Here is a 23096-nt window from a genome sequence, read left to right on the forward strand (position 1 = left end):
TATGCCAAAACCCAGTGCTTTTCCAACATTTCTTTCTCTCTTGAGTAATGACCAGTTAAACCATTTTTTTTAAAACCTAAACTTCTCTGCCCATCTCTGTTACAAAGTAGTGCCTGTTTCTCTCTACCTTTCCTCAGTTTGTCACTAGAACATGATCCAGACTCCAAGCCGAACTCCTCAGTGCCAAGTCATGATTCATCACTTCTTCTGCTTGTGTTTGAAGATTAGTCTGTAGCACAGATACATCCTCACTGGGCATCCAGGCAGCTTAGAGGCCAAAATCCATAATCCCTTCCCCTTCATGGGAATTGTCCATGCACTTTCCTATACTGCAATACGGTCCCATTTCAGCAGGCTTTCAAGTCCCAGCCACACACAACCAGTGATGTGTATGTTGTGTGTTTCACCAAGAGTTGATTTTGGAGGGTTAGATTGGGATATTATATTTTGGATCCCCTACGCATCAACAGTTAATTGTTGTCAGTTACTCTCGGAACAGATGGGACAAGCCCTCTTAATGTTCAAACTACTCAATAATATTTGCTTTTAATAGGCTGAATGACATTGAAATCGAGTCTTGTTTTTATAGTTTCTCTGAATTTCACTGTACAAAAAATAGCATAAGCCTTTGTCAGGGAAAGTAAAGTACTATTTGTTAATGCCAGTGCCTGGCTAGTTCCATCCCCACATTGTTCGGCATGCTATGTGGCACTGAGGACAGAATTCACATTACTGTGTTGGCACAGAGTTTGACTCATTCAAGGTTATGCCTTGATTTAATGGTGATGCATTTTTTAAGTGCATCATCTCTCTCTCTCTCTCTCTGCGTAGCACCTAGTCCATCTCTGTCACAAACACTGCCTTTCCATCTCACCTTTAGCGGTAGAGCTAGGAGGAGTGGTTCTAGAGATATAAATCAATTGAAAATTAACCCCCAGCTCAAAAACATGCCGACCCTGATTGTTTCATTGCCAGAATATCCAAGGCGGGGTGGCAGCAGAGTAGTTAAAAGTAAACATGGCACTGTATACATCAACTGGTCATGAATCATAATTACCTTTATTTACATGTTTAGATATGTTTTTTTTCTTCCTGTAATTTAAATGCGGCCAAACGTATTCAGACAAGGGAGCTGGGCTCAGCCTCTTCTCCTCTCGCTGGCAATACACAACGGTAGCAGGGAAACACAGCTACATTGTCCCTGCTGATTGGAGGGCTTGATAACACAGAAGATGGGTAGAGGAATGTGTGAGAGGCATGTAATCCGCTTAAGCCTCATGGATCCTTAACTTAAAAATGTCAATACTTACTTAGGTGTCTGCTTTGGATCATACAATTTCACACTTACCATTGATGCCACATCAGAACGATTCAGCCCTACTTAGTGTAATGTGTCAACATAATAGTGCATAGCCAGCTGTGCAACTATTACGCTAAATTGGGCCATTATCCCTATGATCAGAATGTGAATTTGATTAATATGGTCAAAATGTCCACTTGAAAATGCTTCCTCAAGTCACATTTAGATAGCCCTCTATGGAACATTTGATTCCTGGCTTGATTCTCTTTATTCTATTGAAACAATAGGTCGAGTAACAGCGGACCTGCTCTGAGTTACAGTGAAAGCTGTTGGAAATTTCCATACAGAGTTTGAAAAGTGTACCAGCTGACAACATGAACTTGTGAAAATAGCTTCAGAAACTGTCTTAATGAATATGTGAGAATTTGTAGGTGTGGAAGCCTACTGTTCCAGAGAGTAACACAGACAGATGTTCATGTGGGGGTCCAATTGCACTCAAATGATGTCAAATATGAATTCTCTTCATACAGTTAAACGTTGAATAGAATTACATCCTCCAAAATGGCAACAATTTGCCTGGAACTGAGTGACAAAAGTTGAGCATGTCAAATATTGCTGCACGAGCAGTTTGACAGGATTAATAGAACGTAAACGTAATTGGATGTTGCCACAATTCATTCTATTCATATGGGCTAAATAGTATTGTTCATTTTGCAGCATCTTTAGGGGCGAAGTGTTCATACCTAGTTCTGCCCAGGGGCATTAATCCAGACTAATGAAACGATCCTATCCTCTGTGGCTTTTTAATCTATTCACTGGGAAAGTAATTGACAAGCCACAGTATGTGCATTAGGATAGCTCCATCACCAAAGGACAGCTGTCACTGAAGCAATTAAAATGACAAACTTTAATTAATTCTCTCTAGTTTTACCTGATATGAGACATTCACAATGAGTGAGCTTTCATTTCCAGGATAGTAATATCGTTTGGACGAGAGCAGTTCATTTGTAATTCAAAAACCACAAGCCATTGTCTGATAGGGCTTTAATATGTCAGCATTTCACACAGAAATTAACACCACAGATTCAAAGCAAAACATAACATGAATTCTGCAATAACATAACAAGATACAAAGTTACATGAATGAATTACTCTGGAACTAGATGCCAATTGCACAAACTCAGATATGTCATTTGACATCCCACCTGGTTATCTGTTTATGAGTGATATGCTATTGGGTCACTAATGTAGATGTCATATCAGATAAAGAGCTAGGCTAACCAAGTGTACCTAGCCCTACAAGGTGAAGGACTGCAACAAGCATGATACTTAGCAGGCTTTTAGCTGAGCTTCTTGAAAAAAGACCAAGACACAATTAATTACGGAGCCAACTACCTCTGACACCAGGAGAGCCGGATCCCAATAACTTTTTAATCCACCTAAATGTCAAGGCAACGTTTACAGGTCTCCTCCTCCTCCCAGTCTCAAATGGCTGCCAAAAGGCCAGTGGTTAGTCATCTGTTTACTCCTGCAGCTGCTGGGTGTTATTGGGAGTCTGAAGGAGAAATCCCCTGATTCTATCTGCCATTGGTGACAGTTCCCCAGACCACATTATTCAGGTAGTTATCTGAGAGCAGGAGGAGACCAGAGGCTTGGTGTGCGGCTATGGCCCAGGACAACTGCACCAACGGACTGGATCTGAGGTGGGGGATAATTCACTCATCAAAAGCCTTGCGGTAATTATGCAGTAGTATATTACAGATAGAGAGTTTCATTCGTAGAAATGGTACCAGATAGAGCTTAGACTCGGACATGGCAACTATCAGACATGGCCCATCTAAAAGAGTGCAATTGAATTCATACATATATTTCAAATAAATAATAATTAGCCATAACTCAAGTACAGTATAGTGTATTCCACAAAATGAAGACGAGTGTCCAATTTGGCAACATATTTAACTGATCTTATACAGAAAATTACACTTTATAAAAATGGAAGACCCACTCAAATAAAATAATCTGAGACATTTGTCATCCAGTAGCCATGATGACAGATAACTGCTCTCAATTTACGAGTCAAATGTTAATGCTTATTTCTGTCAGCTTTGTTCATCCACATCATAAATCCCTGTTCACACTCTCTTATCACATGGGCCCCTCTCTTCATAGGAAACAAACCCCTATTTCTGATGAAGTACCTTGTCAAATCTTCCATTCCATTTTTGTCAGTTGTGTCAACAACAAACGAGTCTGTGTGCACGTGTACAGTACTAAAGACCCTGTAGTAGTTGACTAGTTAGATGTGCAATGCAAACCGCATAAATAACTCCACCTCAAGGTGCCTATCAACCTCATGAAGGACTTCTACTCCCGTTGTGTATCAGTGTAATTCCCAGACATTATTCTCTCACACAGGGATGACAATCACAGTGATGGTTCTCAGAGATGTTTCACAATCAGCTACAAGCATCACATTTGCGTAATGAAAGCTTAATGGCCAAATCGAACATCCAGCATCATTATCGTATAGTGTTATTACATCATCATCATCCAGAATTTGCGTTATTGATGTCAGAAGTGGCTGTTATAATGTGTGGAGAGATGCCCCTGTAGTTTAATACATGTCCTCTGGCAAGCAGCACATTTTATGCTGTAACTTCCTTAATGTTTTATAGCGAACAGAGTGGGGACTCTTTACTGTGTTTTTTTTCTCATGGGGCAAACATAAATGGTTATTTTTTAAAATATTGAAATACACTTAGATCCATAATGAATGAAAGTCCATCATTGAGCTGATTTACTCCACATTAACTTGTGTCGGATAGGATATAACTGATGGCAAGAGATTGCTATCAACATGGCATCCATGTCAGAGCTGAAAACCATTGCTAGCATTTTTTTTCTTTATCTACCGAAAACAATGTACACTGAGCATACAAACACATTAAAACCTGCTCTTTCCATGACATAGACTGACCAGGGGAAAGCTATGACTCTTCATTGAATCAGTGTAGATGAAGGGGAGGAGACCGGTTAAAGAAGTATTTTTAAGCCTTGAAACAATTGAGACATGGATTGTGTATGTGTGCCATTCAGAGGGTGAATGGGAAAGACAAACGATTTAAGTGCCTTTGAACGGGGTATGGTAGTAGGTGCCAGGTGCACCGGTTTGTGTCAAGAACTGCAGCGCTGCTGGGTTTCTCACACTCAACAGTTTCCCATTTGTATCAAGCATGGTCCACCCTCCAAAAGGACATCCAGCCAACTTGACACAATTGTGGGAAGCATTAGCGTCAACATGGGCCAGCATATCTGTGGAACGCGTTTGACACCTTATAGACTCCATGCCCTGACTAATTGAGGCTGTTCTGAAGGCAAAAGGGGGTGCAACTCAATACTATGAAGGTGTTCCTAATGTTAGGTATACTCAGTGTATATCTGTAGGAAGTGTTTTATTTTATGTTTTTTGTTCTTTTTTAAGAGTTGCTCTTATTAAATGTGATGTTGATGTTTCAATAATTCACTGAGACTGAAAAAGAAAGCATTTTGAAAGGATCTGTATTTCTGGCTGTCATACAGATACAAACACGTGATGAAATAGATGGCACATCTTAATGCGTTCGGACACTTTCCTTCACAGTAAGTTGACATCTACCCATTTCATTTCCCGCTTTGTAATCACCAGCGACAAACAGAAACGGACAATGAGGGAAAATGAAAAATGCTATTCCATCAACACACAGAGTTACATTAGAAGATCGAAACACTTTCTAATAGAATAAAGTGGGCTTTATGAGTTATTATTTACATAATGGCAAACCTTCAGCGAGGGCTCCGGCTGAGTACTTTCGTATAGCTACTATAGAGGGTCAAAATACATGAGGAAAAAGTATGTCAAGCCAGGAAATGTTGTGTCCTAAATGCTTGTACAATGGCCATAGGGAAGGTCTGCTCAGTGTAGCGATCTCACAAGCAGCAGGGACGCATTAGCTTTAATAATACCTTTTAACAGTTCTGTTCCGACAGTAAAGCATCCCCCTCTGTTCTATTGAGGGCCGTGCCAGCCTAGCTCAAATCAACTGACACCTCTCAGGAGCGAATGCCCTGTCTGTCTCTGTTCCATTCCCTTAGCCGCTCAGCCAATCATCCGGTGGGGAGGTAGGGAGTATCGCTGTGGTAATTGTAATCCGGACACACTTTCTGCACCAGCTTGTAGTCGGTGCTGTAGAAGGAGATGTAGATGCAGATGACTTTGAAGGGCTTGGAGCACAGCCAGGACACATGGCTCTGGGTCTGCTCCTGAGGGCAGCTCTGCGAAGGGTCGTGGGAACACAACGACTTCCTGGTGCCCTTCTCCACCTTCTCGTACTCCACCCTGCAGTTGAACAGCTTGGTGTCTTTGGGCTCGAGAACCGTCGACTGCTGCAGCTGGAACTCCACGGCCTTGGTGGGCGGCACCAGACCCACCGACACGTTGCCCTGGCCCGTCGCGTTGTGGCGGAAGTAGACGCTGAACGTGCCGTTGCCGTGGTCTACGATCTTCCCGGTGATCAGCAGGTTGAGCTTCACTGTCTTGATGTTGGAGTGGAAGTCGCCCCAGCCGAACATCTTCTTGAACTTTCCTGTCTTGACGATGGGTCTCCTCTTGGATCGGGAGCGGGGGTCACGAAGGCTAGAGGTGTTGTGGAGCCAGTCCCAGAGCTCCTGTTTAGAGTATGGTTCCAACTTGTCATAGTTCAGATCCAGGCCAGACAGGTTCTTGTCATAAAAGGTCTGGGAGAGCAGGCGACTGATGGATAAGTCCTTGCTGGTGTCTGTTGTCCAGAGGTCCTTAGCTCTCGACTTCGGGCTCTCTGACTTCAGAACGTCTGAACTTCCAGAAGCAGACGAATGGGCACTTGTAACCTGTGGAAAACAAAGAGACAATACAATCCTATTTCAATGATGGAACACAACAGGCATGCCGTGAATGGCTTAAACCATTAAAAAAATAAGCCTGCTGTGTAGGATCAAAAGTTATATGTCCTTGATATGTCCTTGAATCTTTTGTTCTGCCCCTGAACAGGCAGTTAACCCACTGTTCCTAGGCTGTCATTGAAAATAAGAATTGGTTCTTAACTGACTTGCCTAGTTAAATAAAGGTCAAATAAAAAATATACAAAATATGCCATTGTTGTGTTTTGTACCAATAGATCATACATGAACTGTAGATCTGAAATGGCAATAAAATCAATACCCATTTGAAATTCAGTGACGCTGAAGGTCATGACTAATGGATATAGAAATAATATGAGACAAATTCAGTGCATGACACAATTGCCTCATATGAACACAGTGTCTTTTATCAAGCGTAAGGACATTCCAATCCTGCCATACATATAGATGAATGAAGCGTTTATTCAGTAGCCTATAGACGTGACGCAAAACCAGACTATTACCCGCTGAATGTACCCTGAACGGTTGATTGATGATTCCTTTACTCCGGCCCTCATAATAATACAGATGACAGGGCTAAGATTCCCACTGCACTTCACAAAGAATGGTGACAGTGATGGCCTAACCCCATCTGTGGAACGTGACAGCAGATCTATCTGGGCAAAGTCTTGCATGTTGTACCTTTACCTCAGATCAATACTAGGAGAATAAGGTCTTCTCTCTTTCACAAGGTTCACAGGATGACATTGCGGTAGGGTAGTCTGTGTATTGCAACAGTTATAGTGCGAATGCATGTTGGATTTGGACATAGAATACTTAATTAGAAAAATATCAAATCTTCTTGTTTTTGGTGCTCAATCCGAATTTCAATCTCATCTTTGTTTTGGGCCAAATTTGACTTCATATCCATGAACAGTGCAAAAGAATTGTGCAAAAACCTAATTATAAATCTGCCAACTTGATTTAAGTTGACATTTTTCTTCAACAATGTGTTATAAAGGGGGCACTATTTATGCATTGCTCACTTTAGTAAACTCTGGTTAAATAATCGCCTCCTTATAACGCACATTGTTGAAGAAAAGTTTTAAATTAAATCACACTGCGAGAATATAACAACGTTTATGGTATTTTTTGCACTTTGCAGAATTATTTTGCACTAAGAAAATGTCGCTGCAATGTTCTTTAACTTATACATTCGCCTTCTCTATCTGAAAAGAAATAGGGAAGGTTGAGTGGTTCAGTTTCATTGAATAGGAAGTATGAACCATCATTCAAATAAGCCCAATTTATTTCCCATGGCTTTCTCTTTCCTGATTCATTAGCAGTGGGCTCTCCAATGACCAAATGAAATATAGCTTTCATAGAGCTGTAATTACCTGTGCTGCTAAATGACTGAAGCTCAATCTCAATGGATTCCCCCTACTCGGAAGGACTGCCAACCATCCCCCCCCCCCCCCCTCGTTTAACCTTTATTTAACCAGGAGAAAGACTCAAGGTTAAAAGCATTTTTTTTTTTTGCGAAGGCGACCTGGAAAATCAAACATTTAGTTTTCCCTTTAAGGATCTCACAACATAATATCCCATTTAGTTGATTCAGACACGTTTCTCCTAAGCAATCATATGCACAATTCAATTTCAAAATGTTTCTTGAGAGCTAGCTTGGTCCTTGCGGTCTTGTCATGACGGTTATTATACTGGGTTCAACACTGACATGCAATTAGCTTTCATCTGAAGCACCTGACAGCCTGTGCAAACTGTCATGGTCGGGATTAGAGGGCCCCGTGTCACATTCGCAGAGACCCCAATTCCCGGATTATAACCAACCTGTAATCCACACGACAGAGATTAGGCAAATCAAGGCACTCCTGACTAAACCAACATTTACATCAAGGCAGCCTTGTCTGAGGAAACAGAGGAAAGGCCAAGATTACCTCGCTCTGTTTGAGAGCATGTGAGACATTATTTTCACATTTAGTTTCTTTTTTCCGCTGGTGTTAAATGGAGGTGGAGAAACAGGTTGTCACCAACAGCTATAATGGGGTGAATTTGAAAAGTTTGAGGCATTGCTCATCAGACAGTTCTAAATCTCACCTGTGGCCTCAAACAAACCAGAATTCCTGCACATGATTACACAAATACTGGGATGATTTTATAATGGAGGACATACCCTGTTAAATACCCTACTGAGTCCTATTGAAAACACCCATAGACATAATGTGGTATACACAGTCGATGGATGTACCTGAATGTTATCTCTTCCTGTTAAGGAATCCTTTCCCTAGAGGGAGGAAGATACAGTCTGGTACTGTACAGTAGCTTCCCTTGTGATAAGGAGGATATGCTATAGGTTAAAACCCCAATATAGCAAAAATGTCTTGTTCTGATAAGACAACCTTGGTAGCTAAAAAACACCTAGGAGAGACTATTAAAAATGTGTGAGCTTTCATTTACTGAAATGGTACTGCAGCTGGAACTCGTAGGGGGGTGGGGGTTATAGGGCAGACTTGTCTCTTCCGACAGACTTACCATTTTAGCAACTAAATTGAGTGAATTCTGGGTGCTACATTTGCCGACACTTCCGGTTAAAGAGTCATTAGAGTTGGAATGGTTGGAACCGGCTGTCTCTATTCCTATTCAAAGCAACAATGTCGTCCATCTTGTTTGGGTAGTTTGGAGTTGTTTGTTTTCCATAGCTTGTCTCAGTATTTTGTGTTATAGTGGAACAAAATTGCACCATGTTGATGAATCTACATGAATCCAAGAATCATGGAATACCCATTCTATTTAGTATATAAAGGATCTTCACTGACATGACATACTTCCCTTTCAACTCTCAGCTACCATATGTGCCTAAATGAATATCAGACAGCACCTTACAGCACTGGTCAATCAGAACCATTCAGAATCTGTGAGTCCGCAGGGACATGATTCCATCGTTCAGTGAGCAGAACGTAATTGAATCTAAACGCAGTAAGACTGTACACATCTCCAGGGATATGTTTTAGACCAGATGTGGCCTACTCTTCTCCTGGAGAGCTACTCCCCGCAGGGTTTCGTTCTAGCCCTAATCTAACACTTGATTATACTAATCAGTAGCTCTCCTGGGGGAGCTGGCCATCACTCCTTTAAGGGATAGTTTGGTTGTGCTGATATCCAAATTAATCTTGGAAAATGTTTTCATGGATCAGCTATAGCATTCTCAGAGATGAACAGAGATCAAAGTGAAATCACCAGAGTTACCTGAGGGGGTCAAAGATCATGGGCTTCAGAGTGAGGCATCTCAAGACATCTCAAATAGGTGTGAAATAGAATGGTAGACTATGAAACGTAGCAAACATAGGGCAGTATTGTCGTCGTGAGTTCTGTAGAGGATGAAAACGGTCAGCAGTTGGACTGAGGGTATTACCGTGGCAACAAAAAAATAGCCACTATTTTCTCCAACTCACCCAGAGGATAAATACATAATCACATTATTTCACACACGAGTTGGTTCAAAGGCGTCCAAAATAAGTTTGCGAGGTTCCCATGGGTCTGTCAATCTGTCGAAGGAGCTCGAGGCTTGAGCTTAGGATGCGCCGAGCACGAAACAATTATGAGCACCCCATTAAAGCATGGCGAAGCAATTTGGAGGCGAAGCCTGGAAAAACATTCACATCAAGTGGTACAATTGAGAGTAAACACTTTCTGTACATCCAACACTTCATGTTTACAGTACTGTAGTGACATTTTACATTTAACATAGTATTAGTTTAATATAATTGCATCATAATGCACTCAATAAAAGTGTTCCTTAAAAAAGGAAAGGCTTCATTAGTTCAAGGGATAAAATGATTAGCGAGCCTAGTGAAGTGTGAAATTGAGTTTATAATTTTAAAGACTGCGAATTCAATTCGATAATGGGAATTGTATAAATAATTATTCATAATTCACTTATTTCAATCACTATGCAAATGAAGGGCTGATAACCCAAGGTAACTATTGAAGATTAGTCAACTTTGTGGGATTAAGTTCAAATAATGTGTAAGAGACAAATTGGGACTATTTCTCTTGCTTGCCTGTTGACAGATTTACCTCATGCAGGGTTACTACGTACCAGAAGATTAACACAATTGGGATGTCTGTTATGGCAAACTGTTATGGCTTAACAATGAAGATATTATGTCAAGCTTATCAAAAAGGTGAAATGTCAAGCGTTTGAAATGTCAAACTTTTCAACTGAATTGAGTGACTCAAATGGAAGTCGATTGATTAAAATGAGATCTACAACCAATCGGAATGTGAATGACAAAATGTTTCCCTCTGCACACAACACAATAGTACATCTACTAAAAACAATAGATGAGTAAGTAAAGGTGTAAACGGAAATTTCACAAATGGTTCATCTTCATAATCTCCAGCACCACCCCATGAACATATGGGAAAATGGCGCTTTTGTATGTTTTCAATGACATTATTGGTGTGCACTGTGTGATTTTAACCAATTATTAGTATGCATTGCCCACTAATTGTCTACTAATTGGTTGATGTCATCATTGGAAAGACTTATCTTCCTATGTCTTTTTTACTACAAAACATAGAAACGCTGCATTTCCGCACATGTTGATGATGAAGTGGTTCTGGAGATAATGAATATGAAGTTGAAATATGGTGACATTTCCCTTTAAGAGTAAAAGCAAAGACTGGTGCTCTCCAATGTGCTGAAAAGTATACTCAAAATATATATGCAGCATATACATTTACCAAACACTTGTGAGTAAAAAAGTATTTGGAAAAATGCTATGGCACAGGCAACATCTGTACATTTAGCTGGTAGCTTTAGAACACAAGATTTCAAAAGAGAGAAAATTAGATTTTTACTAGATAATTGACAACAAAAACTCAACTTACCATAGAAATGAGTGACAGGAGAACAACGCACCAACATGTGGACTTCATTCCTCTTGGTAGACCTTCACTTTTCATGCCTACCTGTACGCAAATCCCTTTCTTGAAAAATAAAATAAAATGGACTATGTAAAAATGCCACAACTAGAGATAAATGACAAAGGGAAACCCGAGCAAATAGCAGGAATCAATCTTCAGATTGACTGATGGCTGAAAATCAAATGCTCTGTCTATGTTTTGTCTATTGGAAGATGTGAATGATACGTTCTTTGTTGCAGGATTAGTAGCGGTGTTGCGTGAATCGTAGTGCTTGTAGGTCTGATTGTCAGTGTTATGTGATGTTTTATAGAGCGAGAGAAAGAGAAGAGAGAAAGAGGTAGAGAGAGAGAGAGAGGGATAGAGAGAGGCAGGAGGAGGGAGAGAGAGAGAGATAGAGAGAGGGGCGAGAAAGAGTGAGAGAGGCAGGAAAAGGGACAGAGAGAGAGAGAGAGAGAGAGAGAGGGGTGAGAAAGAGTGAGAGGCAGGAAGAGATATAGAGGGAAAGAGACTTCAAGAGAGCCTTGCAATATAACTTTTCATTTGTGTCTAGAGAGACATCTAGTGGTACATCTAACATAATGGACAGTACACTAGAAAGGCATTCATCAACACTTTCACTGTAACCTAGTATGTTTATAACACTTTCTTCATTTATTTTTAGTAATACTTCCGATACAATCTCTACAAAATGACGGAGTCTTATCTTTTTGTACAACACACAGCTTGCTTCAAGAGAACCACCATCAGTAATAGCATACACCCACTTTGCAATATTCAAACTAAACATTTGTGTGCAATACAAAATAAATGTACACATATGTTGATCCTTTTTTTTTTTTTTTTCTCCAAAAATTCAAAAAATATTTAAAAGGGAAAAAAAAGTTAACATTCTCCTCATCAACTGCTCTTCTAGCGATCAGGCAGACTGGTCGAATTCTGCCACTGTAGAACAGCGGCGTCATATTTCCTCTGTATTCATATACTGTACTGACGGCTGCTTAGATGGACCTCGATATATATATACAGAATATATGATGTGATATTGTACGCCGGGAGAACGACTGCATCATTATAATATGTCTAAGGGCACCTATGATATGGGTCATTGTGAAAAAGGGACATTTAAATAGTCTTGTTCCTAGAGCCTTTTGTCCTAGAAAATGGTACCGTTTAACTTCTATCGAAATTCAATCAATCACCAAATTCATCAGTCATTCATCCCATGAATCAATGACATACAGTTTAAACCTGTGCTGCACCCATTATTAAATATGTTGGTTTCATGAATGTATATGGTACTGTAGATAGCTGATCATTGGCAATAAGGCAGAAGTTAGAGTTGCGTGACATTAGAAATTAGATACAAATACAATAGTAGTCACACACATCGTTTTAGCTTTAGAAGGGTTTTGTTTTTTGCGAAAACAAGTTATCTAAAAAATAAGAAAATCAATTTACCCATGTATCTTCCATGTACATATGGGCTATGTTTCATATTTACAACATTTAAACCATTGGAAATATCTCATTGTAAGCAAGAACAGAATCAATGGTCCTCATTTAAGTCATCTGTTCGATTTCATTCGGGCATAGAGAGGGACAATACCAAACAAACTGCAGTATATAGACCACAAAAGATACTGGACCAAAAACAAAACGAGTTGTGACAAAATAAAATCTATACATATTTACTATTGATTCACACCCCCTGTGTTATAGAATGTGGACATCATCTCCAGTTATCATGTATCCATGGTCTTGAAAATGCCTATTATTTTCACATTTAGTTTCCAACTGCATTTGGTTGTGTCTTAAGAGAGGCAATGTTCTATGGCAATACAACATATAAGTCATCATGTGCATATCATGCTGCACTAATATAGTGCAATAATAGTGCCTGAAACAAAGCAAAAGGGAGACAGGCAATAGATCCAGTAACCAGGGATTGTTTCTCATCTTGTGTTCTCGGTCTGTATATGTTTATCCTTCAAGATAGGCCTCTGTCTAGGAATCAACCGGAAACCAAAAGTATCTCTTTGTTTGCGACCGAATGAGATTTCAGTCAAAATCCAGAAAGGAAATGAATCCAAGCCTTTTCATGGAGATTTTCCTCCCCTTCCCTGCGGTGACTTTTGGCAACGTGCGAACCGTCAGTGCATCCTAAGCCTCCAGCTACTCAACGTTTCAGTGACGAGCAGAAAAACACGGCAAAGAAATGAGCTTGTGCTGTTTGTGTTCAAAGACAGAAAAGTTTGTCTCTTAGCAGCAGCCCTTCCATTTGAAAGCAAAAAATGGGCAAACCAAAAAAAAAGGCATTTTCCTCATAGTGAGTGGAGGCTGTGAAGGCTTTTGTTTAAGGAAATATCACAAAAGAAAATGGAAAAGGAGAACTGCTGCTTGAAATGGACTAAACCCAAATATGTCTAAGTGGAGAAATGTTTCCTCAATTCCAATCTCCAATTAACACATGAGGACCCAAAATGGATTCAAGATGGCCGTTGGTCTTCTTCTTCTGATCTGCAAGATGAAAACATCCCTGTCCTTCCTATGATGGGATATGTCTCTTTGTTTTTACGGCAGGTGGGGCAGGTCTCTGGAGGACTAGGCTACCCCAGAGTCCTACATGTCAGCGTCCCCATCATAGGCTAGGGTGAGAGGTTTCAATCGGTTGTTCATTTGCCTCTGTCTCTTTGGTTTCTTTGGCTTTTTGCTAAGAGGAAGAGTAGACAACAGGTTACTACCCTGCCTTACAATCAAGTAAAACACCAGCAGCACTAGAAAGTGGCTATTACTATTATGTCAGTTCTAACATATCGCTGCGATTGTTCCAAATTAATGATATCTCTATAAAACTGACATTTCGGGAAAAGACAATGGGCATATCAAAAAGATAAAAAGCAAGTTAAAAGGTATTAGTATGTTAATTTGCATTAATATCTGTGGCCATGCTTCACTTGACTTCTATGGCTCTGAGCTATAAAGTACCTTTTGTATTGGCTCTGACAGTGCAAGAATATTACAGAGCTATTTAGCAAACATCACCATCCTAGGAAAAGAGAAGCACTATTGTTGTCCTGCAATTGTTAATGCCTCAAAAGATGCATGTGTAAACGCTTACTTCTACTGCATTTGTCCATATTTCTTGATGGTAACGTGAACGTGATCAGTCAAGTCAAGCACCATAATACATGTGTGTGACAATGTATGGTAAATAGAGGATAAACAGGGATGAGATGGTAGAGGGGATTCGATAAAAGCAGGGGAATGTTGCTCCTGCTCTAAAATATGGTAGCTATCTGTCATGGCCACCAGAGGGCAGTATGACATCATCATTGTGCGATTTTACATTCAAGAAAACAAATAAGTCTTCAGGAAAAGGTCAGAATGAGTCTTAATAAGGGTTGAATAAGTCAATGATGGTTACATTAGTTGTCACTAGGCCTGGTCACAGATTTTGTTCCAGGCCAAAACTAACACTTCTAAATTAGCTAATCTTCATCTTGAGATGTTGATTAGTAATTGGGTGTGTTAGGGTCTGGAGACCACTGCCCTAATGGTTTAGGTTAATTATTTGGTGAAGGTAAGCTCATCCTAAAGTCGGAAGCCTACTTACGACCAGGTTCTATCCGGAGCCTACCACCTACAGTATGAGGGACCCATAGAAGGTGATTTCCTGGGACTTCACCTGCACTAGCAACTTCACACAGCTGGTCAAGCGGGACATGTCATGTGACACTGGTGGAGGGGTCACAGGTCAGGGGTCAATGATTGGCACTGCAGCTACTTGTAGAGCTGTCTCTTTTTCCTCTTTAGCCGCTGCTTTGGCCGCTGCTTTGGCCGCTGCTTTGGCCGCTGCTTTGGCCGCTGCTTTGGCCGCTGCTTTGGCCACTGCTTTGGCCACTGCTTTGGCCCAACTCTTGGCAATCGGGGCAGGTATAAGTCAACTCATGTGCATTTTGACCCATCCAGACCACCGTGCCATTGGCGTTGGACTCAGTGGCCTGAAGACGGCGGCGGAGGACACTGTAACTGCTGCTGGCGACAGATGGCATGAAGAAAACAAAACAAACAACAACAAAACAATAAATAAACCAAAAAGATGAGGGGGGGGGGGGGGGGGGGATGAACCAACTAACGACTAAATGAAAATGTTCAAAATCTCAAATCTAATCGGACCCCCCCAAAAAAATGACTACGGGGATTTTGAATGAATGATGAAGGGATGGATGAGTGAAAAAGGACAAGATCAGAGCGGACTCACCAAGCTAGGTATATCATAGACACTATGAACATGAGCAGTACCAGGGCTCCCGCTGTTACACCATATACCCACATCTTCAGCTTGCCATCTGTGGAGGAGGGAGAGCTGTCAGTTCAGCTGGCTACGTGGCTGACGGTGTCCGTAACACAATCAGAATTGGGAAGAACAATTCATTTGTCAAGCACTTTGCCCACGCATCAAGCAGAACTGGATTCTGGAAAGAACACAAGGTTGGTGATGGCATCCTTTTGAAAGAAGTCTTCAGAGCTTCCACTTAGTTCTGCAATTCACAAAATGGACATGTTTGGACATGCAATGTCCTGGACATGGACATGCAATGCAAGGCAACATATGCCCGTTTCCATTCATTTCTGGCTTTGTAGATGTTGGTCTGAATTGTGCTTTGAAGGACATGTCTAGACAGTCTCAACCTGTCAAAAATGGTAAGAGCCCAAGTTCCACTTACTGCCTCAGTGACATGCAGCACTCTAACCAGAAAGCACTGTGGGGTTAACCAAGCATTTTGGTCTTTAGAAATGTTAAATCAGTTCATATTAGCTAAGAGCACACAAGAAAATAGCATAATACATAGTATCTCCTGTATTGGCTACAATCCTGCTGAAGCATCTAGCCAATCATCAGCCAAGTGCTTCCTTTTCATTTCATGCACTTATTTAGCAATGATGAACGAGTAGCAGAGAAACATTTTCCTCTGATCCATACTGCTCCTCCCATCACTTTACATTCTTGCTATATCTACTATTGTCAGAAGTGTGTGCAGAAATGCAACTCTCATAAACCAAAAGCCGTTAAGGCTATTTACTGTGGTCGGTGTAGCTTCACCTGTAAGAAATAATGCCCCTGCAGCATCTCTCTCATTTTCATGGGTTTACTTTTTGTACCCTGCACCTGCAAGTTACTGAACGTGTGTTCACTACATCTAGGCTAGTCACGTAGCTGGTTCACCTGGTCCAAAGGGCTGCAGGTACCAGTTGCGTCCGGTGCGTCCAGGCTGTATGGTGGCAGGCAGGGTGGGGTTGATGGCACGGCTGGTCTTCACGTCAGTCTTCTTGTCCCCGGCTGTGGGGATCTCCAGAATGGGTATGGGGGTGCAGTGGTCCAGCTGGCCACTGGAGGACATCACCTCTGTGTAGCCCTCCTCGCACATACACACACCAGCCTGAAGAGGGCAGTGTTACACAAATATAGTTCACTGCTGTGTTTGAATATGCTAATATCTGTCACATCCTTGCTTCCTCTGTCCTTGTTTCCTCAATTCCTTTCAAAGCTAATTGGAGGAGGAGGTCAGAGGGAGGGACCTTGGATCCTCTCCTTTGATGCACTTTGAAAGGAATTGAGGAGACAAGGATGGAGGAAGCAAGGATTTGACAGGTATTAATGCTTTCAGACACAACCACGGTTGTCAGCTTGTCACTATCTGGCCATGCTAGAATGGACTGGAGTGCAACGCGTTCAGAGCACAAACCTAATCTGAACCACTCGCACTCAACAGACTACCCGTGAACAGCTCACCTCAGTGCAGAAGGACAATGGCAATTGACACGGCGGGTCACAGGAGTTGTTGTCGTCCCCTGGAGGATTGATATGGGGGCATCCTCCTGTAGGTCAAAGGTCACCAAAGAAGGATCAGATGGCATGTGATTGGTAAGATCTTTAGGCTTTGATGTCAACTCTAATAAGGCATATGGAAAGAAGTGCATTAAGGCAAGCACCATTGAAGGTTTAGCAGTGCCTACCTGTGACGTTGAGTCCATCAGAGCGCTGACACCAGGTGACGCGAGAGGAGCCTATCCACGTGCTGCTCATCCACTTGTACTCAAAACACTCCCCATCTGTAAGAGCACAAGACATAATGATCTCGATGAGCCATTAAGCCAGGTACAGAACGGAGCCAAATTGAATTCAGATCAGTTCTACTGAATTAAACGGAACTTCATTGAACAGAGGGTTGTGGTTCGAGTTTTACATTCTGGATGAAAAGCTCAGGCTTTAGCTAGATGGCTTAGCAGGAACGCTGTTAATGTTTTATCAATATCTCCATCAGTGCTCCAAGTGACCCATAGTCTTTAGGGAGCCCTCTGATAACTAATCACCTGCACAACCAGTTCTACTCTATCATAAATGAGCAATCTAACTAAACATTTGGATTTTTCTCTCAGTGCTACAATCAATACAATAGATTTTTATAGTGTCATCTGTCAGGGTATAATGATCTGGGCTGTTAATTCCCCCCCCCCCCCCCCCCCCCCCCCTCTCTATTCCCTATATTGCTTCCTCTACCTCTCCCCTCTCTCGCTTTCACTCCTCTCTCTCCTGTTCTTCCTCTCCATCCCATGTCTCGCTCCATCTCCCCCTGTCTCCCCTTCCTCTCCTTGTTAAAGAGCGCTGGGCCACCCCATCCCCTCATGGGCCCATAGTGATGCTTATAAACCAGGTCATCCCAGCGATGGCTGCCGTGGGGCGGCCGCAGCAGTTTGTGAGAAAATGAGGGACTCCCCAGCCAGAGCCCAGGGGAACGTAGTGGGGGGTTGGGGATTCACGTAACACTGTCTAGTCTAGTCTAGTCCAACCCATGAATAAAATGCCTGAGGGACCATGCTAGTACTGTATAAAAACATGAGGAATTTGTTTTGCCATATTTTGACCTGGTAAAATGAATTCCTCATGTAGAATGTTATTTGACTTCGGTGAAAACATAAAACCTGGGTTGTATTCATTAGGCACCAAATGGAAGAAAACGGACTGAAGCGGGAAGGGACTACCTTAATTGTCCAATAAAAAAAACAACATACATTTTCATCTTCCGTTGCAAAACACTTTGCTCGTGTGCCCTAATGAATACAACCCTGTTCTCCCAATCTCACCAGTGCAAGGTCGGGACTCCCAATCCTGGTCAGGACACAGCTGGACATTCTCGGGCTCCTGGGCCATGACGGCTCGCGAGCGCACCTGGACAGAGCCAAAGTCCACGCCGGCCCCTTTGGCACACACACTCAGACACGGGCTCCAGTCAGACCACTCCATCAGGTAGCATTCACCTACAGAGAGGAGAGAGAGAAGAGAGAGAGAGAACCACACAGCTGTTAGCTTCTTTGTTCCATTTGGAGTCATATGCATAGAGAAACAGAGCAAGAAACACAACTAAAGCTAACCAAGTCAGGCTTATTAAACTCTTGGGGTTGAAGAACGTCTATTACAGCTCAAAGCAGATTGTTGTTGAAGTAATGTATGTGTATATCTGCATATAAAAGAGATGTTATGAATTCACAGCGTGTTGTGCTGTTTTTTTTCTATGCTTTTCTTGTACAGGAATAGGTTCAATCTAGATCTATGCTGCCACCCACACTGTACCATGATGCACAATATAAAAAAAACAACACACCTACATAAGACAGGAGCGCTGTATACAGTTAGCTGGTTGTTTACCTGGACAGGGCAGAACACAGGTCTCCTTCAGTATGATCAGTTTGTCTCTGTTGACAGCCAGCTCCAGACCCCCACACAGCTCCTCCTCCACCATGCTGGCCTCTCCTTCTCCGGAGCCGTCCGACACGAAGCACGTCAGGTTCCGGTAGCGAAGTCCCGCTCCACATACCACCTCCTGGGGGAGACATACACACACACACCCACACACACACACACACACACACACACACGGAAAAGTCAGATCATATCCTCTGTGTAGGTTAACTGAGTACAAGGGTCAAAGAGAGAATAAGACAGTGTGTGGTGTAGCCTACCTCCACTCTGCACTCAGACCAGGGACTGTACTGCCACCTGTAACAGGGTCTAACAGGACAAGGTTTCCACTGCTCCAGCTGAGAGGGACAGGGACGCCCGTCTCCCTGGGACCCCTGCACCACCCCCCTGCTACGCCACATCCTCCCTGGAACACAAAAATGCAGTGACATCATTAATGTGAGACACTCACTGGACAATTAGTCTTGTACAGATGTAGGATCTTAATTTGATCACCCTGTTGCAGGACAACTTTCTGGCAATACCGTGTAGTGTATTTGAGGTTTAAAAGGCTCCTGACGTTTGTAATTTTTACTTTGAAATTTCAGACTTCATTTTTCCCCTTATGAAAAAAAATCTATCAACACCTTCAAAAATGTCCATGAATTATAATCCAGATAATAATTCACATTTCCTGTTGGTGAGTGTTATTTTCCTGCTGTAGCTAAACTGACTCAAATGAAGATTCTACATCTGCAGTAGTTACAGTATCGCATCTACCTAAAGACATGTAGAAAGTCTGCAGACGTTGAAGACTATTTCATTCAGAAAGGAAGCTTTGACTGTGATTTACATCCACATATGACTGATGTCTGAATAGGGAGATGCATGAGCTCCGTCTAGACAAACGCAAGTCAATTATGTGTTGTTCCTTCCTTAAGAATGGAGCAGTCTGCTAAAGTTCATCCTTTGTTTGAATGTCAGGTCATTCACCATTCAATTGGCAAAGAAATGTAATTACCGTATAGGCCTACAAACAGTTAGTGTGTATTTATGTACATATGTATTCGTGTGGACTCCTGTGCGTCTTTTGCGTGTGTGTTACTATATTATTTATAGGTTACTGTATTAGTCGTCCCTAACTACTTGACAAAGGCAGCTCTTGAAAAAGCCTGCTACACTGTTCTGTGCTCCAGCCATATTGATTACCTCTCCACTTCCAGTCCTCCACTTGAGCAAAATGACTTTTCCTTTCTGTTCGGACAACTACTGCCTTCCTATTATATGACAGGACCATATGAGGTGGTGAAGTCTCTTGTGTGTAATGGATCGGGTGGGCTGCAGTTTGAGCATTTCGTAAGCCTTCTTGATTCTAAAGGGCTTTGCAATGTGATGTATACAGTAGATTTACTAAGAGTGCATCATCTCAGATGAAGTATAGGCATTAAGATAGCTTTCTCTCTCTCACTCACACACACACACACACACACACAGATTGTGATTTGCTGTAACACACTGGTACTTCAAGTACTGCAGACTCAATTTCCACCTCTCCCTCGCATTCATTCCTCTCTTTCCACCGCTCTCGTAGAAACCCATCTCATTGCTTCCATGCCACATGCTCTTTCAAACCCCTTACCCTTTCTCCGTCTCTGTTTTGCAATTGGTCACACATAACAGCTCATTTTCCAACACAGAGCCAGCAATCCTCTCCCTCAACCAAACAACAAAGAACACCTGCTATCCTTATCAGACGGTAAAATACAGCACTCTCTCTCAGACATAATTCTACCTCACACCCTGTTCTAGCCAACAGAACATCCTCTATAGATCAGGTGAGGATCCCCACTGCACCTTTAACCACTATTAAAACACTTATCTCTTGCCTGTGATTTAGCTGCAGGTGCTAGAGGCTACAGGCTGGCTGTTACTTCAAAGGGCTTCCCACAGGGCCGCTAGCAGACAGACATAATAGGACAGAATCAATTGTCTGATGCCGCACAACAAACAAACAACAAAGGACAGAGCAGTCACTTTACAGGGCGACGTATGAGGCAATCTCTCTCAGTTCAATGAGCAGTCTTGCTATTTTTTTTTGGGGGGGGGGGGGGGGGGGGGGGGGGGGGGGGGGGTTCTCCCAACCCATTAAGAGTGTGATGTGTCTCAAACGGGCCGGTGTTGTTTTTGTAGGTGCAGACGGAGATCCCTGTGATCGCTGGTCATCTGACAGCATAAAGGAGCTGTTGATTTAACATGGGTTAATAGCACAGCGAACGTAGGGAGATGTGCATTCTATTATGTAAGGCCATTGGTTGAACGGAATAGAGTGAGATTGAAGACACTGTATGAAGGTGTTAAATGCCATTTGTCTTGTTTGTAATCTTTGTTTTTTCCCAAACCATGGCTGCCTGAGATATTCTGGGATTTCAGCTTGAATAGGATATTTGTGGCAAACAAAGCATTCAACTGCAGAACATTCATACGTTCCTTCTCTAACCCATGCACTGCATCTCATATTGAAGCAATATTCATATAACCACCAAGATGAGTCTGGTTTGATGACCCTCTGGAGAAGTTAACCCATTAAGTGTCCTTCACTTCTTCTTCTTGACCATCTCAGACGTTCAAGTAGGAGCCGTTGACAGAATAAGGATATAGGAGGAGAATCAGGTCTTACCATCCAGTCCACACGTGTGCGAGCATTCTGACCAGGCCGACCAATCAGACAGCTGGCAGTTGACGGGACACTCCACCACACAGGAAATGTTCATTTGCCACTTCCTCTCCAGGCTCAGCTATGAAAGAGCGGGATCATTATCACTCAGTAACAGTATCAGTCACAACACCTATCATAGTGGGGTTTTGCAACAGACTGTTACAGCCAGCCCAGACCCACTACTTCTTACTTCTGTCTGAACCCTAGGGTAAACAGCCTATAATTCCCAGGAGCTGCTGGTTCTGTTCTGGCACAAGATGGGCACCCGGCTTGTTTAAACCCTATTATCCCTGATTGAGCCGGACTGAAACTGGGCCATGGGTTCAATAGCAGTGAGGTTAGTTTTTCCACTACAGCCTGCAAGGGACAATTTGAGAGCGTCTGAATGGATTATGAACAAACGGAGTTGAATCTGATGGGGCTACAGCAATCCTCATGTGTAAACACTTCTAAATGTTTTATGGAGATGCTGTATATGCCTGTCATTTTATTTGCCTAGAATCACTTGTGGCTGATACTGATCCAAAGAGATAATACATTATGTTACTGCTGCTCTGCTGAGCTAAATTAGTAATACTCCAAGGACACACAACTTCAAAATATTGACAGTACAGATGGTTCAGTTACTCTGGAAACGGTCCAATTTCTATATCACTAGTATTGACTCAGTATTGGCTTTCATCATAGTGGACCTGAATTAGGGCGAGGATTGTAATCAGGAGTTGGGGATAGAGCTTTTAAGAGGGCCTCACCTCCTTACAGAACTTGAGGTCGACAGACTTGCCGTCGCTGCGTACACAGTCCAGCATCCGCGTCTTGATGCCATTCCCACACACAGCATTGGCACTTAGCTGACATGTGCTCCAGTCTGAGGGGAAAAGGCAGACCAGTATGAAAATCACACTCAAATTCAAGACAAACTCACAAACATACACTGAGTATAATAAACATTAGGAACACCTTCCTAATATTGAGTTGCACTCCTTTTTGCCCTCAGAACAGCCTCAATTCGCCGGGGCACAGACTCTACAAGGTGTAGAAAACGTTCCACAGGGATGCTGGCCCATGTTGACTCCAATGCTTCCCACAGTTGTGTCAAGTTGGCTGGATGTCCTTTGGGTGGTGGACCATTCTTGATACAAATCAGTGTGCCTGGCATCTACTACCATACCCCGTTCAAAGGCACAATTTTTTTTGTCTTGCCCATTCACCCTCTGAATGGCAAACATACACAATCCATGTCTCAATTGTCTCAAGGCTTGATTATCCTTCTTTAACCTGTCTCCTCCCCTTCATCTACATTGATTGAAGTGGATTTAACAAGTGGCATCGATAAAGAGTCATAGCTTTCACCTGAATTCACCTGGTCAGTCTGTCATGGAAAGAACAGGTGTTCTAAAATGTCTTCTATACTCAGTGTACTGTAGGGCCCGAACCAATGATTTATATATACACTAGATGGCTAATAGGTAGCGCTGATT

The 23096-nt window shown here is 42.3% G+C and overlaps 2 protein-coding genes across 3 annotated transcripts in view; both read right to left on the reverse strand.

The window, feature by feature from the left end:
- Positions 1-2329: 2329 nt before the first annotated feature.
- Positions 2330-11550, reverse strand: LOC110488138 (neurexophilin-1-like). The gene is made up of 2 exons (XM_021560176.2): positions 11123-11550; positions 2330-6205 (listed from the first exon to the last, which is right to left on the reverse strand). The coding sequence occupies exons 1-2, from the start codon at positions 11195-11197 to the stop codon at positions 5444-5446; spliced, it is 837 nt and encodes a 278-aa protein (XP_021415851.1). The 5' UTR covers positions 11198-11550; the 3' UTR covers positions 2330-5443.
- Positions 11551-11786: 236 nt separating this feature from the next.
- Positions 11787-23096, reverse strand: part of LOC110534798 (thrombospondin type-1 domain-containing protein 7A) — a 106870-nt gene continuing 95560 nt past the window's right edge. Inside the window, exons 19-28 of one of the 2 annotated variants that reach the window (XM_036946699.1) lie at positions 22368-22483; positions 21577-21694; positions 19181-19326; positions 18867-19041; positions 18305-18478; positions 17177-17272; positions 16953-17038; positions 16386-16599; positions 15420-15507; positions 11787-13868 (exon numbers count right to left, since the gene is read on the reverse strand). In XM_036946699.1, the coding sequence (XP_036802594.1) occupies positions 13778-13868; positions 15420-15507; positions 16386-16599; positions 16953-17038; positions 17177-17272; positions 18305-18478; positions 18867-19041; positions 19181-19326; positions 21577-21694; positions 22368-22483 (1304 nt within the window). In that variant the 3' untranslated portion in view covers positions 11787-13777. The remainder of the gene's footprint in view (positions 13869-15419; positions 15508-16385; positions 16600-16952; positions 17039-17176; positions 17273-18304; positions 18479-18866; positions 19042-19180; positions 19327-21576; positions 21695-22367; positions 22484-23096) is intronic. The other variant, XM_036946705.1, reaches the window with a different exon arrangement.

This window comes from Oncorhynchus mykiss, chromosome 2, assembly GCF_013265735.2.
Source record: "Oncorhynchus mykiss isolate Arlee chromosome 2, USDA_OmykA_1.1, whole genome shotgun sequence".
NCBI classification, from domain to species: domain Eukaryota; kingdom Metazoa; phylum Chordata; class Actinopteri; order Salmoniformes; family Salmonidae; genus Oncorhynchus; species Oncorhynchus mykiss.